This window comes from Ranitomeya variabilis, chromosome 1 (assembly GCF_051348905.1).
Source record: "Ranitomeya variabilis isolate aRanVar5 chromosome 1, aRanVar5.hap1, whole genome shotgun sequence".
NCBI classification, from domain to species: Eukaryota; Metazoa; Chordata; class Amphibia; order Anura; family Dendrobatidae; genus Ranitomeya; species Ranitomeya variabilis.
Genome location: NC_135232.1, coordinates 826,498,434 through 826,521,431, shown reverse-complemented (window position 1 = coordinate 826,521,431; position 22,998 = coordinate 826,498,434). Strand labels below are relative to the sequence as shown.

The 22,998-nt window shown below is 45.5% G+C and overlaps 2 protein-coding genes across 4 annotated transcripts in view; one reads left to right on the top strand and one right to left on the bottom strand.

Annotated features, from left to right (window-relative positions):
• The window catches only part of SMIM18 (small integral membrane protein 18), a 51,711-nt gene that overhangs the window by 8,267 nt on the left and 20,446 nt on the right, over positions 1 to 22,998 (bottom strand). Inside the window, exon 1 of one of the 2 annotated variants that reach the window (XM_077275312.1) lies at positions 3,359 to 3,514. The exons of the other annotated variant lie outside the window; for it this stretch is intronic. The gene's annotated coding sequence lies outside the window, so the exon portion shown is untranslated. Of the gene's footprint in view, positions 1 to 3,358; positions 3,515 to 22,998 lie in introns of those variants that run through there. 2 annotated transcript variants of the gene reach the window in all.
• Positions 1 to 22,998, top strand: part of GTF2E2 (general transcription factor IIE subunit 2) — an 84,423-nt gene that overhangs the window by 41,028 nt on the left and 20,397 nt on the right. For both annotated transcript variants that reach the window (XM_077275299.1, XM_077275290.1), the window contains exons 3-5: positions 6,315 to 6,406; positions 6,946 to 7,053; positions 14,631 to 14,813. In XM_077275299.1, coding sequence (XP_077131414.1) covers positions 6,315 to 6,406; positions 6,946 to 7,053; positions 14,631 to 14,813 — 383 coding nt within the window. The remainder of the gene's footprint in view (positions 1 to 6,314; positions 6,407 to 6,945; positions 7,054 to 14,630; positions 14,814 to 22,998) is intronic.

Sequence of the window (22,998 nt, the reverse complement as noted above, 5' to 3'; positions counted from 1 at the left end):
TTTAAGCCATGAAGCTACTAGATAGTATATAATGTACTGGTAATATTACTGTATTTTTATTTTTACTTAAAGAGGACTTGTCACCAGGGCGAACATGGCTAGTTTATTTCTCTTAGATTACCGTATGTTCACACGTTGCGTTTTTGCTGTGTGTTTTTTTTCTGCAGGCAAAACCTGATCTCTTGGCACGAAAGAAGCTCATTGCAAGAAACAGGTTTTGCTATGTTTTTCAGGATGCCAAAGTTCTTCCACTACAGAAGCATGTACAATACAAAGTGTTAGGTAACTAATGCAAGATATGTGAAACCATAAAACAATTTTGGAAAAAAGGGCAATTTAATCAAACTGTTTAGTAAAAAAAAGATTTTTCTGTCAGGAAAAAATAGGGACTATTCTGAACAAAAAAAGTTCCTGGAACGGGACTCCTAGGATCCTCTAGGGGGGAAGCGGAACTCCCAGGATCCTCTAGGGGGGAAGCGGAACTCCCAGGATCCTCTAGGGGGGAAGCGGAACTCCCAGGATCCTCTAGGGGGGAAGCGGAACTCCCAGGATCCTCTAGGGGGGAAGCGGAACTCCCAGGATCCTCTAGGGGGAAGCGGAACTCCCAGGATCCTCTAGGGGGGAAGCGGAACTCCCAGGATCCTCTAGGGGGAGAGCAGGACTCCCAGGATCCTCTGAGGGGAGCAGGACTCCCAGGATCCTCTGGGAGGAGCAGGACTCCCAGGATCCTCTGGGAGGAGCAGGACTCCCAGGATCCTCTGGGAGGAGCAGGACTCCCAGGATCCTCTGGGAGGAGCAGGACTCCCAGGATCCTCTGGGGGGGGAGCGGGACTCCCAGGATCTTCTGGGGGGGGAGAGCAGGACTCCCAGGATCCTCTGGGGGGGGGAGAGCAGGACTCCTAGAATCCTCTGGGGGGGAGAGCAGGACTCCTAGAATCCTCTGGGGGGGGGACAGCAGGACTCCTAGAATCCTCTGGGGGGGGGGACAGCAGGACTCCTAGAATCCTCTGGGGGGGGACAGCAGGACTCCTAGAATCCTCTGGGGGGGGGGGACAGCAGGACTCCTAGAATCCTCTGGGGAGAGCAGGACTCCTAGAATCCTCTGAGGAGAGCAGGACTCCTAGAATCCTCTGGGGAGAGCAGGACTCCTAGAATCCTCTGGGGAGAGCAGGACTCCTAGAATCCTCTGGGGAGAGCAGGACTCCTAGAATCCTCTGGGGAGAGCAGGACTCCTAGAATCCTCTGGGGAGAGCAGGACTCCTAGAATCCTCTGGGGAGAGCAGGACTCCTAGAATCCTCTGGGGAGAGCAGGACTCCTAGAATCCTCTGGGGAGAGCAGGACTCCTAGAATCCTCTGGGGAGAGCAGGACTCCTAGAATCCTCTGGGGAGAGCAGGACTCCTAGAATCCTCTGGGGAGAGCAGGACTCCTAGAATCCTCTGGGGAGAGCAGGACTCCTAGAATCCTCTGGGGAGAGCAGGACTCCTAGAATCCTCTGGGGAGAGCAGGACTCCTAGAATCCTCTGGGGAGAGCAGGACTCCTAGAATCCTCTGGGGAGAGCAGGACTCCTAGAATCCTCTGGGGAGAGCAGGACTCCTAGAATCCTCTGGGGAGAGCAGGACTCCTAGAATCCTCTGGGGAGAGCAGGACTCCTAGAATCCTCTGGGGAGAGCAGGACTCCTAGAATCCTCTGGGGAGAGCAGGACTCCTAGAATCCTCTGGGGAGAGCAGGACTCCTAGAATCCTCTGGGGAGAGGACAGCAGGACTCCTAGAATCCTCTGGGGAGAGGACAGCAGGACTCCTAGAATCCTCTGGGGAGAGGACAGCAGGACTCCTAGAATCCTCTGGGGAGAGGACAGCAGGACTCCTAGAATCCTCTGGGGAGAGGACAGCAGGACTCCTAGAATCCTCTGGGGAGAGGACAGCAGGACTCCTAGAATCCTCTGGGGAGAGGACAGCAGGACTCCTAGAATCCTCTGGGGAGAGGACAGCAGGACTCCTAGAATCCTCTGGGGAGAGGACAGCAGGACTCCTAGAATCCTCTGGGGAGAGGACAGCAGGACTCCTAGAATCCTCTGGGGAGAGGACAGCAGGACTCCCAGAATCTTCTGGGGGGGAGCGGGACTCCTAGAATCTTCTGGGGGGGAGCGGGACTCCTAGAATCTTCTGGGGGGGGAGCAGGACTCCTAGAATCTTCTGGGGGGGAGCGGGACTCCTAGAATCCTCTGGGGGGGGGAGCGGGACTCCTAGAATCCTCTGGGGGGGGGGAGCGGGACTCCCAGAATCCTCTGGGGGGGAGCGGGACTCCTAGAATCTTCTGGGGGGGAGCGGGACTCCTAGAATCTTCTGGGGGGGGAGCGGGACTCCTAGAATCTTCTGGGGGGGGGAGCGGGACTCCTAGAATCCTCTGGGGGGGGGGAGCGGGACTCCCAGAATCCTCTGGGGGGGAGAGCGGGACTCCTAGAATCTTTTGGGGGGGAGCGGGACTCCTAGAATCTTCTGGGGGGGAGTGGGACTCCTAGAAGCCTCTGGGGGGGGAGCGGGACTCCTAGAATCCTCTGGGGGCATGTGTGCAGGTTGCTCTGCATAATTACCCTGTAAGCCATGTCCTCTTATAAAGACCATGCAAATTGCCACTAAATAAAAAGGCCTGTGTCTTTTTGGAACCATATTACAGGTTTTAGTAAAGTAAAATCAAAAACTGAATAACTTAGGGCAGCAGCAAGAAGAAAATAAGAGAAAAGCAATGTACACGTTTGATCTGATACCAGGGCTTCTCTAAGGCCGTAATGTTGTGATGCAATTTCATGATTCTAATCCATTGCACTCTGTGCTTTCTGTTTTGAAGCTGTCACCACTGCCATTGTGGACAGTTAGGGAGTGGCGCTGTCATTCAGTTTTTTAGTGAAACATCACCCACCGTGCTAAAAAAAAAAAAGGTCAGAGGTCATAGAGGAAGCATATACTGTTCTGCTTTGCCTAGTATATGTCATGCTTCGAGCCTGGTCACAATGCATCTTTCTCTGATAGATATGTGCTTGCTGACTCTGATGGACTGTGGAAGAAATCATCTTGAATTCATGCCACAAATGAAGTCTATAAAATAAGAAGCTGTGATAACGGATGTGTGCTGCTGAGCCATCCATGTTGTATGATCGCTCCCAGAGCCTGCATATGGGTAGCTGGGGACTGGCTGATAGAGCGGGCTGCGAGCCATGTTCAGGTAGACTGGTCCACAATCCGCCAGCATGTCCCCATGTGAGCACAGCACATCTGCTCTGCAGCCAGGTCCTGTCATCCCCATTCTGTTCTATTACAATACATGGTGAAGATGTGTTTTTCTTCCTGTGCACCTACCTTCCTGTATGAGAGGCTGCCGGGCTCTGCTGCGCTGCTCGGTCTAGATTGCTCAGCACAGTGGAAATGACACAGAGCTTGGCTGCCATTGGACAGAGCAGAATGCAGGCAGCAGACTGTACACTGCTTCATTAGCATCCCAGCCCTCCACCCAAAGCACAGGGACGCCTGCTTGCCTTCCTGGATTTTGTTTTATCTTCCCTCTTGCCAGCAGACTCCCTCTAAAACCTTATTGACAGGCTCCGAGCCAGACCCCCATCTGCAGCATTTTAATGCCTGTTCAGAATGAAAGGGGGGATTTGTGTATTAGATGGGATCTTTAAAGAGTTAAGAGATTTATTATGGCTGTCATTACATATTTGTACACTCATTTTTGGGATCTTTCTTAGCCGCTCAACCCTGTTGCTCCAAAACCAGCTTCTCCACCATGACAGAAGATCCGCTCTCCACCCTCCTGTCAAGATCACATCTCATCACTTGCACGCTTGACCCGCTCCCATCCCACCTCATCCCTAACCTTGCCACAGTCTTAATCCCAATCCTAACACACCTCTTCAACCTCTCACTCACAACTGGTGTCTTCCCCTCATCCTTCAAGCATGCCTCGATCACAGCCCTCCCTCGACCCATCCTCTGTGTCTAGCTATTGGCCGATATCTCTTTTCCCTTATGCCTCAAAACTACTGGAACAGCATGTCCATCTTGAACTGTCCTCCCACCCCTCCTCCTGCTCCCTCTTTGACCGGTTACAATCTGGCTTTTGACCCTATCACTCAACTGAAACTGCCCTAACTAAAGTGACCAATGACCTACTATCCGCCAAGAGCAAGTGACGCTACTCTGTCCTCCTTCTCCTGAACCTGTCTTCTGCCTTTGACATTGTGGACCACTCCCTCCTACTACAGATTCTCTCATGTCTTGGCATCACAGACTTGGCCCTATCCTGGATCTCGTCATATCTAACAGACCGAACATTCAGTGTCTCCCTCTCCCACACCACCTCCTCTTGTCGCCCCTTGTCTGTCAGTGTTCCTCAAGGCTCAGTTCTAGAACCCCTACTTTTCTCCATCTACACCTTCGGCCTGGGACAGCTCATAAAATCCCACGGTTTGCAGTATCATCCCTACGCCGATGACACGCAGATCTACCTATCCGGACCTGACCTCGCCTCCTTACTTACCAAAATCCCACAATGTCTGTCTGCTATCTCAGCCTTCTTTTCTGCTCGCTTTCTAAAACTGAACATGGACAAAACAAAATTCATCATCTTTCCCCCATCTCACTGTACCCCTCCACCAGACCTATCCATCAATGTCAATGGCTGCTCACTTTCCCCAGTTCCACATGCACGGTGCCTCGGGGTGATCCTCGATTCTGCCCTCTTTCAAGCCACATATCCAAGCCCTTGCCTCCTCCTGCCGTCTCAAACTCAAAAATATTTCTCGTATCTGCCCATTCCTTGACCGTGAAACCACAAAACCACTAGTGCATGCCCTTATCTCCCGCCTTGACTACTGCAACCTCTTACTCTCTGGCCTCTTACTCTCTGGCCTCCCCTCTGGCACCACTCCAATCCATCCTACACTCTGCTGCACGACTAATCTACCTGTCTCCCCGCTATTCCCCAGCCTCTCCCCTATGCCAAACCCTTCACTGGCTTCCTATCGTCCAGAGACTCCAGTTCAAAATCCGTACTATGACATACAAAGCCATCCACACCCTGTCTCCTCTATACATCTGTGACATGGTCTCCCGGTACTTACCTACACGTAACCTTCGTTCCTCACAAGATCTTCTTCTCTACTCCCCTCTTATCTCTTGTTCCAACACCCACATCCAAAACTTCTCCCGTGCTTCCCCCATACTCTGGAACTCTCTACCTCAACACATCAGACTCTCACCTACCATGGAGACCTTCAAAAAGAACCTGAAGACCCATCTCTTCCGAAAAGCCTGCAGTGATCCTCAACCTACTGAACCACCACACAACCAGCTCTACCCTCTCCTAGTGTATCATCACCCATCCCCTGTAGACTGTGAGCCCTCATGGGTCAGGGTCCTCTCTCCTTCTGTGTGCCTTGTATTGCTCATATTTATTGTGCTGGTCTATATTTACCCCTTTTCACATGTAAAGCGCCATGGAATAAATGGTGCTATAAAAAAATGTATAATATGTATTCTCCCTAAATCCATGCATATATGGAGGTCGCATCATCTTACATTTTTATCACCAGAAGCAGCACCTGTGTTGTCCATCGTTCACACAGAGGACCTATCACTTGACATAAGTAACTTTTCCCCTTGGTGTAATTGCTGTGGTTCTCCTGAATCTGGCTTTGGTTTGCTTTTTGTTCATTAGTTTCTCTATTCTGAGCTCTTGCCCCCACTTTCCTGTATATAAATCCAGTCTTGTTAGCCAACGGGACGTGATCCTCAACCTGCCCTCATATGGCTATGTCAGTGGTGTAATAAAAAAGTTCTGGCTCTGGGAAGATTGGGAGGGGAATAAATGAAAGGGCAAAAAATGGAAAATCGCCTGCTTGGGAAAGCGTAAATAGAAGCAAAGGTCCTCTGTAAATACTTATTTTGCTGTGAATGCTGTACAACACCTTCTATGTGGACCTCAATGTCTATTCCGTTCTTAGCTGAGTAAGGCTGGTTTTCAAACATCCATGTATTCACAGACCCTTGTGTACGGACTGGGCACAATTCTCCTGACCGGAACTGTCCAAGTAGGGACCACGAGTATGGAGACAAGACAACTTTGTAACTGTTTGTATGATTCCCAAGAATGCCTCAATAATACAGTATAAGGTTTGATGAAGGAACATTTCTGTAAAATGAAGCACTTATAAGCTGCATATCTATAAACAATTACAGGTTATAGTTCATCTTCTGGAGGATGCTTCTCCCAGATTGTATTTCAGGTGACTAATCTTAAGGCTTCTTTTGACAGATGGAAGTAATGGATCATTTAACCTCAAGAGCCTTTCCGGGTCTTCAAACTATAAGTTTGGCGTTCTTGCCAAAATTGTCAACTATATGAAGGTACTTGTACTAGTTTATATGATGCATATTATTAGTATACACTATCTCTAAGCGTTTATTTCTGAGCGATTTAAGGAAGCAAACAGATTGTGTTCTTACCATGTACTCTTTACACTGCCATTAGGTATTAACTCTAATGCTGGGTGACTACATTGGTCTCCACTGGAGTATGGAGAAATGGAGCGGTCACTAGCCACACCAGAATTTGTTTTTAAGGATTGGTCAAAAAGTTTTGTTTTTCTAGTAAATGTGGTACATGTAATGATTCACTTTACTCTTCAGCGTTATTGGTCTCTTTTTAAGAACACATTTGGTGCCTCCAGCTGCAGTCATGTTGTCTTCTTCTGACAGTAGGTTTCCTGACCATAAAAGCTTCCCTCATCCATGTAGGAACTGACTAGCAATGGCATTACTTTTAAGATTGTGAAATAAAGATGTGTGCTGCTGTGTCCAGTTTTGGTGTCTCACTGTCCTCATCATATTGCTAATTGTGATGGTTGCTTCCTTTTTACGTATGAATGTCCATTTACTCTGTGCAGACGAGACATCAGCGTGGTGACACACATCCACTGACTTTGGAGGAAATCCTGGATGAAACGCAGCACCTTGACATTGGGATGAAGCAAAAGCAATGGCTCATATCAGAGGTAAAGAAAAGCTACTGGCTTTTGTCCAGTTCTGCTCTATGGTAAGAAATCTTACGAAGCATGATTGAGACAGCTGAATGGATGACAACAGTAGCCCACCGGCCGCACAATGCCTTCGTATTCCACCGCCTGTCCTCAAGATGCAGCGATGAATACATTGGTGGAGGACAGAGCCTCTGGCTCCTTCCACCAATCAGTGTGTGAGACAGCAGACGCATTGGAAGTCTCTTCGCCCCTTTGTGTCCTCCCCTGCCCACGAGATGTGATATGATCAGACCATATCCCGGTACTGTCATACACGACCTTTACACATAAGATTATCTCAGCACAGGAACTTTTTTTTTTTTTTTAGACACATCCACTTGTGGAACTTATTCTTATTCCTAGATCTCTTGATTCAAATGAACATTGTTTGTGGGAAAACCCCTTTAAATGGAAACTTTGTTCTCTTCACTTTAGTGACAGTGTATGCAATAAAGTGTAGACATATTTGGCATTTCTAAAATTAAACATTTTGCTCTGGACAACAAGGTTCAAGGCATCAAGAATTGATTAAGCTCTTTTTGTATACCTGTTTGTATGAATTATCTACATATAGGTGCAGAACAAATGTGACGGAATGATGGTTGTAGGTCCATTAGCATATATAAATTCCCTTCAATATTTTTCTAAACACCGTATATACTTGCATTAAAGTGGAGTTTTTCAGCACATTTTTTTTGTGCTAAATACGCCCCCCTCGCCTTATACTCAAGTGAGAGTCCCACAAGATCGAGGGGGTGCGGCGGTGCAGCGGGTCACAGAAGGCAGGAGCCGGCTGCTGCGGCTAAAGCCTGTGCCCGCTGCTAAAGAGAAATGAACATTCACTGCGCTGGCAATGAATATTCATTTCTCATTAATAGTGGGCACAGAAGTCGCAGCTGCCGGCTTCCTGCAGCGGCCAGGCGATCACGTGTGCCCACTACTTAAAGGGATGAATATTCACTACCTTCCATGCCCATGAGCATGGAGAACAGTGAATATTCACTTAAGTAGCATCTATACGTGACCGCCCGAGTGCCCGCTATCGAAGAGCAATGAATATTCACTGCTCTCCACGCACATAGTCCCGGCGAGGAGAGCAGTAAGTATTCCAGTAGCTGTGCTTTGCTTGTAAGCAGCACATGACGTCACTGCCATGTGCTGCTTACAAGCATAAATCAGCTGCTGGGACCAGAACAGGATACTGCGATGGAGCGCAGGAAGTTAAGTAGGATGGTTTATTTTTTTTTATGTTTATCTAATGGGGGTGGGGCGTGCATACCAGGTTAGGGATAAGGAGCCATGCATACCAGGTTAGGGATAAGGAGCCGTGCATACCAGGATAGGGATGAGGGGACAATGTATACCAGGATAGGGATGAGGAGGCCGTGCATACCAGGATAGGAATGAGGGGGCCATGCATACCAGGATAGGGATGAGGGGGCCATGCATACCAGGATAGGGATGAGGGGACCATGCATACCAGGATAGGGATGAGGGGACAATGTATACCAGGACAGGGATGAGGAGGCCGTGCATACCAGGATAGGAATGAGGGGGCCATGCATACCAGGATAGGGATGAGGAGGCCAAGCATACCAGGATAGGGATGAGGGGGCCATGCATACCAGGATAGGGATGAGGAGGCCAAGCATACCAGGATAGGGATGAGGGGACCATGCATACCAGGATAGGGATGAGGGGACAATGTATACCAGGACAGGGATGAGGAGGCCGTGCATACCAGGATAGGAATGAGGGGGCCATGCATACCAGGATAGGGATGAGGAGGCCAAGCATACCAGGATAGGGATGAGGGGACCATGCATACCAGGATAGGGATGAGGGGACAATGTATACCAGGACAGGGATGAGGAGGCCGTGCATACCAGGATAGGGATGAGGGGACAATGTATACCAGGATAGGGATGAGGAGGCCATGCATACCAGGATAGGGATGAGGGGACAATGTTTACCAGGATAGGGATGAGGGGGCCATGCATACCAGGTTTATACTCGCGTCAAAACGTTTTCCCAGTTTTTTTGTGGTAGAACTAGGTGCCTCAACTTGTTTTCGAGTCGTCTAATACTCGAGTACATACAGTAGTTTTTGTTTTTTTTTTCTATTTATTTATTGACTTTATTTAGCTTTTTTTTTTCATTGGGACCCAAAGTGAGGCCGGTTTATATGGGCATATTACGGGGACATTTGGGCACCTGCATTACTGATGCCATTCATGGCCTAACTGAGGACTTGCAAGTAGCACAACAGAAAACATCGGTCTTCCCTGGGTTTGTGGCGGGATAAAGCTAATGCTAAAGGCTATAGGAGGGGAAGAAGAGTGAATTCAGGCTATCTGCTTTGTGTATTATCCTTAGTGAAATGTGTGCTAATTAAAAGAACAGAATTAGGCTTTATTCACATGTGCATGTCAGCCTAAATGTTTCTTCAATGTTGGTGGCCTCTTGGCTGCTATCATTTATTTTCTTTACTGATGATGTACAGCAGGACATCTTGGCACAGAAAGCTTGGTGTGCTTGATCTTTCCCAATCTGTTTCTAGAAATCGGTCCGTAAACAGACAACACAGGGAAGGCCTCCAAATCGGACCAGAGTAGGATATGTCTGTAGTTCTTTTATGCAGTTCATTTGCCATCACTCTGCCCCTGAGGAAGCTGTTGTGAAACGCGCGTTGGGGTGCGTGGGTATCCCTATGGACAAAGATATGGGTAAGATCTGCGGGCGGTCTCATGTCTCTTTCACTGGTTAGATTATGCTAGCCATACGGCTGTTTGATACAATGGGATTTTACCTTTTTGAGACTTATCTGACCATTTTAGGCTATGGATGAAATTATATGCACTAGGCACTTTATTTGAATCAGACCCCTGTTAGGGCTACATGAGATAGCTAAAATTTCCATGCCTTTGTCCTTGGGGTGCCATTACTTAAGGTTCACCTTTAACCTAATCTTTTGCTCTGTTCTAATTACTCATTTTGTGATACTTACCTTTATATGATGCATTTAAAATAAAATGTATTATTTTATGATATACATATTTTGTGGGTTTTTGCTCCAGTTTCTGGTGTTTGGATACCAGGCCATTTGTACCTGGAAGAAATGCATTATTTTTTTCACCATTTCATCCCACTTGGATCTTTTTGTTTTTCCATTACAATGGTATTTCTTTACAGCTCTCTCTTCCTTCAGATGTATGTGATTTGTTCAAAGGTGGAGAGAGTGAAGCCAGTGCCGATTAGCGCAGGGAGCGCATGACGTAATAATGTCACACAATCACCGGTAGAGCCAGTGCTGACACCTCTGGAACACCGCCGGCATTGGAGGAGGGTATATACTGGTGCTTCTCAGAAAATTAGAATATCATCAAAAAGTTAATTTGTCAGTTCTTCAATACAAAAAGTGAACCTCATATATTATATAGAGTCATTACAAACAGAGTGATCTATTCCAAGAGTTTATTTCTGTTTATGTTGATGATTATGGCACATAGCCAATGAAAACCCAAACGTCATTATCTCAGTAAATTAGAATACTATCACCAGCTTGAAAAACGATTATAAAATCCGAAATGTTGCCTTACTGAAATGTATGTTCAGTAAATGTACTCAATACTTGGTCAGGGCCCCTTTGGCATCAATTACTTCATCAATGGCATGGAGGCGATCAGTCTGTGGCACTGCTGAGGTGTTACGGAAGCCCAGGTTGCTTTGATAGCAGCCTTCAGTTCATCTGCATTGTTGGGTCTGGTGTCTCATCTTCCTCTTGACAATACCCCATAGAGTCTCTATGGGGTTAAGGTCAGGCGAGTTTGCTGGCCAATCAAGCACAGTGATACTGTTGTTTTTAAACCAGGTATTGGTACTTTTGGCAGTGTGGACAGGTGCCAAGTCCTGCTGGAGAATTAAATTAACATCTCCAAAAAACTTTTCAGCAGAGGGAAGCATGAAGTGCACTAAAATTTCCTGGTAGACGGCTGTGCTGACTTTGGTCTTAAACATAGTGGACCTGCACCATCAGATGACATGGTTCCCCAAACCATCACTGATTGTGGAAACTTCACACTAGACCTCAAGCAGCTTGGATTGTGGGCCTCTCCACTCTTCCTCCAGACTCTGGGACCTTGATTTCCAAATGAAATGCAAAATTTTCTTTCATTTGAAAACAATACCTTAGACCACTGAGCAACAGTCCAGTTCTTTTTCTCCTTCGCCCAGATAAGACACTCCTGGCGTTGTCTATTGGTCATGAGTGGCTTGACATGAGAAATGCGACACTTGTAGCCTGTGTCCTGGATACGTCTGTGTGTGGTGGTTCTTGAAGCAATGACTCCAGCGGCAGTCCACTCCTTGTGAATCTCCCCCAAATTTTTGAATGGCCTTTTCTTAACAATCCCTTCAAGGGGGCGGTTATCCCGGTTGCTTGTGCACCTTTTTCTACCACACTTTTTCCTTCCACTCAACCTTCCATTGATATGCTTGGATACAGCACTCTGTGAACAGCCAGCTTATTCAGCAACGACCTTTTGTGGCTGACCCTCCTTGTGGAGTGTGTTAATGACTGCCTTCTGGACATCTGTCAAGTCAGCAGTCTTCCCCATGATTGTGGAGCCTACTGAAACAGACTAACAGACTTTTTTAAATGCTTAGGAAGCCTTTGCAGGTGTTTTTTGTTAATTTTAATTTACTGACATAATGACTTTTGGGTTTTCATTGGCTGTAAGTCATAATCATCAATATTAACAGAAATAAACACTTGAAATAGATCACTCTGTTTGTAATGACTCTACATAATGAGTTCCATTTTTTTGTATTGAAGAACTGAAATCATGATCCTGATGTTCAGCCAGATCTCGACTTGTGGACGGAAGATACCTCACATAGTTAGCCCACAGAGGATTCTTCTATTACTTTTATTTCTGAAGGGAAAATAAAACGTGGTTAGTACCTCTGTTCATTCATTGACAAACACCTTACTAAGAATACAACACTAATATTGGGTCTCATTCAAACTGCAGTATATGATTTGTATTTTTTGTCCATTCTGTCAACCACAAGAGTAAATCTTAGGCCGGATTCACATTTGCGTTCGGTGGCTTTGCGGAGGGCTGCATACATCCTCCGTTAAGCCCCGCCTACTTCCACATACTTCTGCATGCGTCCTGCATACCTATCTTTAACATTGGGTACGTAGGATATGCAGATGTGTCGTTTTGATGCGCCCGCCGTCCGCACAAAACACAACTTGTTGCGTTCCTGCGCGGTTGGCGGGCGTGTCAAAACAACGCATCTGCATAGATCCGCATGTCCTGCGTACCCAATGTTAAAGATAGGTACGCAGGACGCATGCAGAAGTAGGCGGGGCTTATTGGAGGGCATACGCAGCCCTCCGCAAAGCCCCCGAACGCAAATGTGAACTTGGTCTAAGGCACAGTTAACCTATAGCAGAAATTTCTATAGTATTTTTTTTTATTTATTTTTTTTACTCCCTTGCTGACCTTAGCCTAAATTCTGGATGAAATATACCAATCAAATACTAAAGTGTGAATGAGGCCTTGTGATTATCGTGCCTCATGTGACTCAGGACCACACACCAGTTACCCAAAGCTAGGGCACAAACTGTCCCTACCCTACTACACTCACTTGAGAAGCTGTTAGGGAGTTGTACCGTGAAGTACAATACATAGAGTTGATAACTGTGCTCTGGAGCAGACTGGTATGTGTCAAACACACGGGCACATGTATTACATCCCTCCTCCACAGTTACCAGCATTGTGAATCTAAGACTTGTGGTTATAACTTTTTTTAATCAAATGCCTGTAGAAGAAACCTGATCTTATTAGCCGTGCTCTCATTCTAAGGCTCACTGTCTGTGGACAAATGGGTCATTCTGTATGTAACATGCGCCCATCGCTGCACTTTACAAAGTGAAAGTTAAATACAGACTTCACATTTCCATCAAGCTAAATAAATGGGGCTCCTTTCAGATAACTGCCGGCTGGTTCTAGGAAGCTGTTTTGTGTATCTGTAAAGCCCGGGGAAATAAATGTGCCTGTTCACATATTTGTAGTGCAATTTTAATTAAAAAAGAACCGTAAGAAAACCTGTTGTATCTGACTGTGACATCCCACATGACGTATGTGTATGCAGATGGGGGCACTTCTCTTCCTACAGCCTGAACATCAGAATGTAGTCTTTTGTCCATTTGCCTGAGAACCACATTATCGATCTGTAGAAATCAATAGAGCTGCGAGATGTGGAGAAAAACCTGCTCTGCTGTTAGCTGCTGCTGACCGGCTGTGTGCTTCTACATATACAATAAACCACGAATAGCATTTCCCAGCTTCCAAGCCATAACTAATCTCTTTATGTAAGAATATGACTGGCATTTAAAGGGTCCCATCACATGGTGGCTCAGTGGTTAGCATTGATTCTTTGCAGTGTTAGAGTCCTGAGGTCAAATGCCACCAAAGACCGCATCTGCAAGGAGTTCTTTATGTTCTCGTGTTTGCGTGGGTTTCCTCTGGGTTTTCCGGTTTCTTCCCACACTCCAAAGACTGATAGGGAATTTGTGAGCCCCAGTGGAGACAGTGATTATAATATATGTAAACTGTATAGATAAGCAGAATATATAAAAGCCTCTTCTGTTGAAAGGCAGTCTGTCACCATGTTTTTATTATTATAATAATAATAATCTTTATTTTTATATAGTGCTAACATATTCTGCAGCTCTTTACAGTTTTGCACACACTGTCCCCAATGGGGCTCACAATCTAAATTCCCTATCAGTATGTCTTTGGAATGTGGGAGGAAACCGGAGAACCAGGAGGAAACCCACGCCAACACGGGGAGAACATACAAACTCCTTGCAGATGTTGTCCTTGGTGGGATTAGAACCCAGGACTTCAGCGTGGAAGGCTGCTGTGCTAACCACTGCGCCACCGTGCTGCTACATCCTCATGAGGGCTGGGTCCCTGATTCCAGCGATGTGTCACTTACTGCGTTACTTACTCTCATTTTGATAAAATCACTGTTTTCTACTGTAGAACTACCAGTTCTCTAAATGTTGAGCTCTTTGTAACCCAGCCCACACCACTGATAGGCAGAAAGCTACCAATCCATGGTGGGGGCAGGGCTATACAGAGCAGGAAGGCTACATGGCACAAAACAACTGGACCTCTAGTGCTAATAAAACTGTGATTTTATCAAAACTACAGCAAGCAGCCAAGTAAGTGACACATCGCAGGAATGGTGGTATCGGTCTCTACATTCTGCTGCTCTCAGATTAGGTAGTAAAAATCTGTTGACTTATTACTTTTAATCAGCTCCCTTAGACTGGGGTTTCAGCTGAACCTTTTTGTTTCTATCGGCTGGTTCTTATGACTGGTGTCGGTACAGCGCAGATGCAATGGTATGTAGCCACTACTGTGTAACACCTCACATCTGGATGGTGACAAATCAGGGAACCTTCAATACATATTCTCATTATATATTTTCAATTATGGTACAAAATGTTTTTTTTTTTTGTTTTTTTTTAGGCTCTGGTGAGCAATCCTAAAATTGATAATATAGATGGTAAATATGCATTCAAGCCCAAGTACAACTTAAAGGACAAAAAGGCGCTATTGAGGCTCCTGGACAAGCATGATCAGAGAGGACTGGGTGGAATCTTACTAGAAGACATAGAAGAAGGACTTCCTAATGCACAGAAAGCTATTAAGGTATCTGCTTCATATTTGTAGCTTTGTCCTCCAGCCCCTTAGACTTGGAATGGAGCGATAGCACGTGTGTTTGACCAATGCTCCATTCAGACTAAGGTTATGTGGTGAGAAAAGATGAGGGACTTGGGTTCCCAGTCCTTGTGATCTGTGTGGGTCCTTGCAAATATATTGTCACCTATCATGTTTTTTTTTGTTTTTTTTTTTAATCAGAACCTTTTTAGCTACCGTATTGGTTTTAAGATGTCAACTTCTCCATAACAGTCATCAAGAGTGTAGATACAAAAAAGGACCATCCAGAGGAAAGATAGTACACCCTTTAGTGTACATTACATTTGTGGAAAAAAAAGTTCTGTAATTTGTTTCTTCTGTGCTCAGTTAGTGGGGCTATTATAGGCCTGAGAATGCACTACTGTCAGAATCTGATCCGAGTCTCAGTTGGGACTTCTAGAAGGTACAGTGTTGCTATGAAATACTCCACATCCGTGTCCATAGCTAACCTGGCTTGCATGCTAGGAGACGTGTACATGTGAAGATATTCATGTGCAGACTTCCCCCAGGGGCTCTATGATCACACTGTACTTACCCGAAGTCAGGAGAGAAAGTGATCAGTACTCTGCAGTGGTTAAGCATCAGTCTCTAAACCTGCTCCTTCAGGCACTCCTATATTTTGACCATCGTGGAGACGGTTGAGTCCTGTTCTAGTGATAGATGCGGGGCCCAGCTGTTGGACTCCCTGGAGTGTCACATTTACCACATAATAAGAGGTTATTGGAGGGAAAACACATTTATGAAATGAATGATTGTCATCCTACTTGGTGTGAAACGGAAGATAATTATGCAGCTTTTACAAATTTGTAAGAAGGAGGACAGAGTTTGCTGAATATACAAAATTTATTATATCAAAAAGTTTACATAGTAAAAATGGATATCGTAAGTCAAGTGCATAGTTTAAAGTGAACTATACCCAGGTGTATTACATTGACCTGAGGTCCCCTCTAGAAAACTGGGAAAAATAGGCATGTGTTTCATATAAGTAATTAAACAGCGACCTGGTGTGACTATTGTTACTGGATATCGTCCCTCGGAATTCAGTTCCTTTTACACCAGCCACCCGTCGTTCTATAATAGTTATATAAAAGTCACAGCCTATTTGTATATCACAAAACAAAGGTGAGGAAGCGAGGCTTTTTTAAGCACGCGAAACGCGCATTGGGGTGATCGAGGTCCTCACAGGAACTGGAAATGGGTAACTATTACCTTTGTTTTGTGATATACAAATAGGCTGTGGCTTTTATATAACTATTATAGAACGACGGGTGGCTGGTGTAAAAGGAACTGAATTCAGAGGGACGATATCCAGTAACAATAGTCACACCAGGTCGCTGTTTAATTACTTATATGCAACACATGCCTATTTTTCCCGGTTTTCTAGAGGGGACCTCAGGTCAATGTAATACACCTGGGTATAGTTCACTTTAAACTATGCACTTGACTTACGATATCCATTTTTACTATGTAAACTTTTTGATATAATAAATTTTGTATATTTAGCAAACTCTATGTCCTCCTTCTTACGTAATTGTAGTATGAGTGGTTCTAAATTTATGGGTATTTTCAATCCTACTGGTATTTTTCTAATGAGCTTTTACAAATTGTTTTTTTTTCCATTTTCTAACCTGCACTGAGAATATGAAAGTTTATCTGGCTGCTATGGGAAATGCTACCGTTTTTGTCTGCTCTAAACAAAGGTTGATCTACAGGTGCTACTCATTAAATTAGAATGTCATCAAAAATATAATTTATTTCAGTTCTTCAATACAACTATAGAGTCATTACAGAGTGATCTATATCAAGTATTTATTTCTATTAATGTTGATGATTATGGCTTACAGCCAATGAAAACCCAAAAGTCATTATCTCAGTAAATTACAATACTTTATAACACCAGCATGAAAAAGGATTATAAAATCTGAAATGTTGAACTACTGAAATATATGTCCAGTAAATGCACTCAATACTTGGTCGGGGCTCCTTTTGCATCAATTACTGCATCAATGTGGCGTGTGGCATGGAGGCAATCAGCCTGTGGTACTGCTGAGGTGTTATGGAAGCCCAGGTTGCTTTGATTGCAGCCCTTCAGCTCATCTGCATTGTTGGGTCTGGTGTCTCTCATCTTCCTCTTCACAATACCCCATAGATTCTTTATGGGTTTAAAGGGAGGGTGCCGTGATTTTAGTTTTTGTATTAATAATTATTGATTATACAATCAATTATTTTTAATACAAAAGTAAATGTACCTCTTTCATACTTTTTTATTTATTCACTTTTACATTCACCACTGGAGGCCGCCATTTTCATTAGTGTGGGTGTAAGTGTCTGGGCACGACACTTGCACACCTCACTTACGGCAGCCATGTACATAGGAGCCAATGGTCGGGCTCCGACCGCATCTCCTGCCTCTCAGCTGTGACTTGGCCACGCCCACTGAGCTGCTACGTCACAGCTGTGAGAGGAGATCGCGGCCATTTTGTTTATTTCCCTCTGCCATCGCACACACAGCTCAGTGCGTGCGATGGCAGAAGCTGCTGCTGGGAGAAGCTGCTGCCGAGAGTCCAGGGTAAGTATCTGCAGCGAGGAGCTGTGATTGCAGCCTGTGCTTAGTATTACATTACAGGCTGCAATCACTGCCGACCTGTTCAGAGCAGAGCAGGGAGATCGTCCCACTGCTCTGCCCTGAACATGACTCAGCACTTCCTGGTAGAGGAAAGAAGGTAAGTACAGCGTTTTTATTTTCTTATGCATCTACCACTGCTACCAGCCCCTATATACCACCTAGCACTGCCTGCCTGCCTCTGTATACCACTGCCTGCCTCTGTATACCACTGCCTGCCTCTGTATACCACTGCCTGCCTCTGTATACCACTGCCTGCCTGCCTCTGTATACCACTGCCTGCCTGCCTCTGTCTACCACTGTCTGCCTGCCTCTGTATACCACTCTCTGCCTGCCTCTGTATACCACTGCCTGCCTGCCTCTGTATACCACTGCCTGCCTGCCTCTGTATACCACTGCCTGCCTGCCTCTGTATACCACTGCCTGCCTGCCTCTGTATACCACTGCCTGCCTGCCTCTGTATACCACTGCCTGCCTGCCTCTGTATACCACTGCCTGCCTGCCTCTGTATACCACTCTCTGCCTGCCTCTGTATACCACTCTCTGCCTGCCTCTGTATACCACTCTCTGCCTGCCTCTGTATACCACTGCCTGCCTGCCTCTGTATACCACTGCCTGCCTGCCTCTGTATACCACTGCCTGCCTGCCTCTGTATACCACTGCCTGCCTGCCTCTGTATACCACTGCCTGCCTGCCTCTGTATACCACTATCTGCCTTTATATACCACTGCTACCTGCCTCTATATACACCTACCACTGCTACCTCTGTCCTGGGTAGCTAATTCTGTCCCGTGTACTGTGTCCTCAGCAGTCAGTATCACACATGACAGGATTAGATACACGGCTCAGCAGTCGGTATCACATAGGACAGGATTAGATACACGGCTCAGCAGTCGGTATCACACATGACAGGATTAGATACACGGCTCAGCAGTCGGTATCACACAGGACAGGATTAGATACACGGCTCAGCAGTCGGTATCACACAGGACAGGATTAGATACACGGCTCAGTAGTCGGTATCACAGGACAGGATTAGATACACGGCTCAGTAGTCGGTATCACAGGACAGGATTAGATACACGGCTCAGTAGTCGGTATCACACAGGACAGGATTAGATACACGGCTCAGTAGTCGGTATCACACAGGACAGGATTAGATACACGGCTCAGCAGTCGGTATCACAGGACAGGATTAGATCACAGGACAGGATTAGATACACGGCTCAGCTGTCGGTATCACACAGGACAGGATTAGATACACGGCTCAGCTGTTGGTATCACACAGGCCAGGATTAGATACACGGCTCAGCAGTCAGTATCTAATCCTCTCCTATGCACTCCTCTCGCCCCTGCGTGTCTTTCCCCATTGTGGTTTATTATTTTTGTTGTGGGAGATGAGGGAGTCGAGGATTATGCGATCGGTATGGTTTAAAAAAGATTAATAAAGGACTTTATTCTGGCCGAGTCTTTATTTACAATACAACTATAGGATTAGTAATGGATGGGTGCCTTATAGACGCCTCTCCATTACTAAGCCGTGGGCTTGATGTCACCGGACAATATGGAGGTGACATTAACCCCACAAATATGAACCCCACTTGCTACCGCTACAGGGTAAGTGGAAATTGCCAGGCAAAGCGCCAGAAAAGGCGCATGTAAAAGGCGGCTGAGAGCTGATGTTTTTAGCCTGGGGGGGGGGACAGTATCCATGGCCCCTTCCTAGGTTATTAATGTCAGCCCGCAGCTGTCTGCATAATATTTGATGGTTATTAATTATAGGGGGCCCCCACGTCTTTTTTTGGGGGGTGTCCCCCATTTTAATAGCCAGTAAAGGCTATAAGTATACAGTTGAGCGTGTGAGTGTGAGCACACCCTCCCACCCACAGACCAGTACACTGCTGTCCTGAAATACTGTGCTCCTGTCACCCTGCTCCTTCCACCATACGTCTCTCACCTCCCTAGAGCAGCACAATACCATATGGATCATGTATAATGCCGATATATATATATATATATATATATATATATATCTATCACATATACTCCCATAAAGACCACACATTATGCCGGGATATTATAATATATATATAATATCACACATTATGCCGCCAAGTATTGTGTGATCTATGTGACGGTATTATATGTGATCTATATGGCAATATTATGATTGCTCAGTGTTGTGGAATGATGTAAAAACTATATGACGGTGGTATATGAGAACTATATTGTGGGATTATGTGTGATCTATGTGGAAGTACTAGGTGAGAATTATATGGCGGTATTATTTGTGATCTATATGGTGGTATGTGAGAACTGTATGACAGTATTGTGTGATCTATTTGATAGTATTGTGTGTGATGTATATGGCGGTATTATGTGTGATCTATATGGTGGCATTATGTGAGAACACTATGGCAGTATTATCTTCAGAAAGCGGACCCATTCTATGGTGGTTCTGGCTGAGCACCTGCACACGGGTCTGGGGTAATAGAGGGGGCAGCATGACCTTCAGTTAGGTGCAGTCAGGGCTAGTGAGGCAGCTGAAGAGAGGGGTCTCATTTTTATCGTTACTATATGGCTACATTTCCTTCCCAGCGTCACCCCGTATTTCGCCTGACGTCTCACTTTCACACATCGCCAGGACAGGATGGAGAAGACAGGATCTGAGGAGGGGAATGGGGTCTGCATGCAGAGTCTGGATCAGAACAGGCCATCAATCCGCAGAAATGTTTCCTGGATTTCTGTAGAGCAGACGGCCCATCCATGTGTATAAAAGACAGCGCTCTATGTACAATCCCTGGCTGCTCTGCGCACTGAACATGGTGCCCCCTCCATAGACCAGCACACTGCTCTCCTGAAATACTCTGTGCTGCTGTCACCCTGCTCCCTCCACCACATATCTCCCAGAATCCTTGCTGCCTGCCATCCTCGGTGACTGTCTACTTGTCAGTACAAGGCTGCCGTCACACATTCAGTATTTGGTCAGTATTTTACATCAGTATTTGTAAGCAAAAACCAGGAGTGGGTGATAACTGCAGAAGTGGTGCATATGTTTCTATTATACTTTTCCTCTATTTGTTCCACTCCTGGTTTTGGCTTACAAATACTGATGTAAAATACTGACCAAATACTGATAGTGTGACGGCAGCCTTACTCTGCAGTCACCAACAAAATGGCTGCTCACTGGGTTCCTGAATATCATCCTCTTATCCCTTAGCAAACACCTAGAAGGGGAGGAGACATCACACACGTCAGCAGACTCCACCCATAATTACTGCAGTGCAGTAATGTGAGCTAGTTGTACACTAGGTTTTTCTGAAATTTCAGCAGCTGCTCCCCCTAGTGTTTAAAAGTGGAAATTCCAAAACTTTTCAAATTATTTTTCATATTTTACTAAATTATAAACAAATGAAAATATTTTTTAAGAACATTTAAACATTAATTCTTTACATTTTTACAATTGCTGTAAAAAAAATTTTTTTTTATGGCACCTTCCCTTTAAGGTCATGCGAGTTTGCTGGCCAATCAAGCACAGTGATACTGCTGTTTCTAAACCAGGTATTGGTACTTTTGGCAGTGTGGACAGGTGCCAAGTCCTGCTGGACAATGAAATTTCCATGTCCAAAAAGCTTGTCAGCAGAGGGAAGTATGAAGTGCTCTAAAATGTCCTCGTATGACGCCTGCCCTGAGTTTGGTCTTGATAAAACACAGTGGACCTACACCAGCAGATGACATGGCTCCCCAAACCATCAGAGATTATGGAAACATCACACTACACCTCCAGCAGCTTGGATTGTGGTCTCTCCACTCTTACTCCAGACTCTGGGACCTTGATTTCCAAATGAAATGCAAAATTTACTTTCATCTGAAAACATCACCATGGACCACTGAGCAACAGTCCAATTCTTTTTCTCCTTCGCCCAGATAAGACGCTCCTGGCGTTGTCTATTGGTCATGAGTGGCTTGACACATGGAATGAGACACTTGTAGCCCATGTCCTGGATACATCTGTGTGTGGTGGCTCTTGAAGCAATGACTCCAGCAGCAGTTCACTCCTTGTGAATCCCCCCCAAATTTTTGAATGGCCTTTTTTTAACAATCCTTTCAAGGCTGCGGTTATCCCGGTTGCTTGTGCACCTTTTTCTACCACACTTTTTACTTCCACTCAACTTTCCTTTAATATTCTTGGATACAGCACTCTGAAGAGCCAGCTTCTTTAGCAATGACCTTTTGTGGCTTACCCTCCTTGTGGAGTGTGTCAATGACTGCCTTCTGGACATCTGTCAGGTCAGCAGTCTTCCCCATGATTGTGGAGCCTACTGAAACAGACTAAGGGACCTTTTTAAATGCTTAGGAAGCCTTTGCAGGTGTTTTTTGTTAATTATTCTAATTTACTGAGATAGTGACTTTTAGGTTTTTAGGGTTTTCATTGGCTGTAAGCCATAATCGTCAACATTAACAGAAATAAACACTTGGAATAGATCACTCTGTTTGTAATGACTCTCTACATAATGAGTTTCACTTTTTGTATTGAAGAACTGAAATAAATTTAACTTTTTGATGATATTCTAATTTTGTGAGAAGCACCTGTATCTGTACACAGGAGCTAGTGATGGGTGAGCGTGCTCTTATCGCATGTTGCCGAGTCCCTCATTTTAATCTGTGCTGTGCAGCACTGAAGGCAGGAATCTTTCTCTCACTCCAGGTCTCCCTGTAAATTCCACGACTGCTTCATTGACGTACATTATGCTCGGTACTCGGGTCGAGCACCCGAGCAGTCCCAATGTGCTCGATTCGACTGCTGAGCACCCGAGTAGTTTACTGCTCTAACAGCAGCTAAGCAGCAATGCTGACACCTCATCGGCAATACCTGGCAGTGGTCACTAAACAGTATGACAGAGCTGTGATATTTTGTATACCATTTACATCTGTCCACTGCTGTAGCTGGTAACAGCTGATTGCGGAGGGTTGCTGGATTTTGGCCCCCCACCGATCTGCTGTTGATGACCTATCCTGTGCATAGGCCATCAATGTAATAACCTTTAAAGAAATTAAGTTTACAGGAGGAAAATCCTTTAAAGACGGTCTGTCAGCACAGAACCACTGTTCACAAGTACAGGCGCTCGGTGCACCATTGGTGTGACCAAACATTTAAGTGTACCTTCTCATCTACTTGTTATTTATCCATCTCTGTTCTTCTCTGACTCTATAAAGCCAGAGCTGTCAATCAAAGATGTCGAGAGAGGACACAGAGGGATGACAAGTAGGTTGGAAAGGTTCACTTAAATACTTAGCCATGCCAACAGTTCACTGTGCACCTGTACTTGGTTTGAATAGTCATTCTGTGTTGACAGTCCCTTTAAGATCCCCTCGCAAGTCATCCACCAGCACTCCTGCACCTCTTTATTGCTGGCCTTTGCTGATTTTGTCTGCAGTACTGTATGACTGTACATTGACATGACTGCTGCAGCTAATAACTAGCCGCAGCATTTATACTAATATGTATGACGT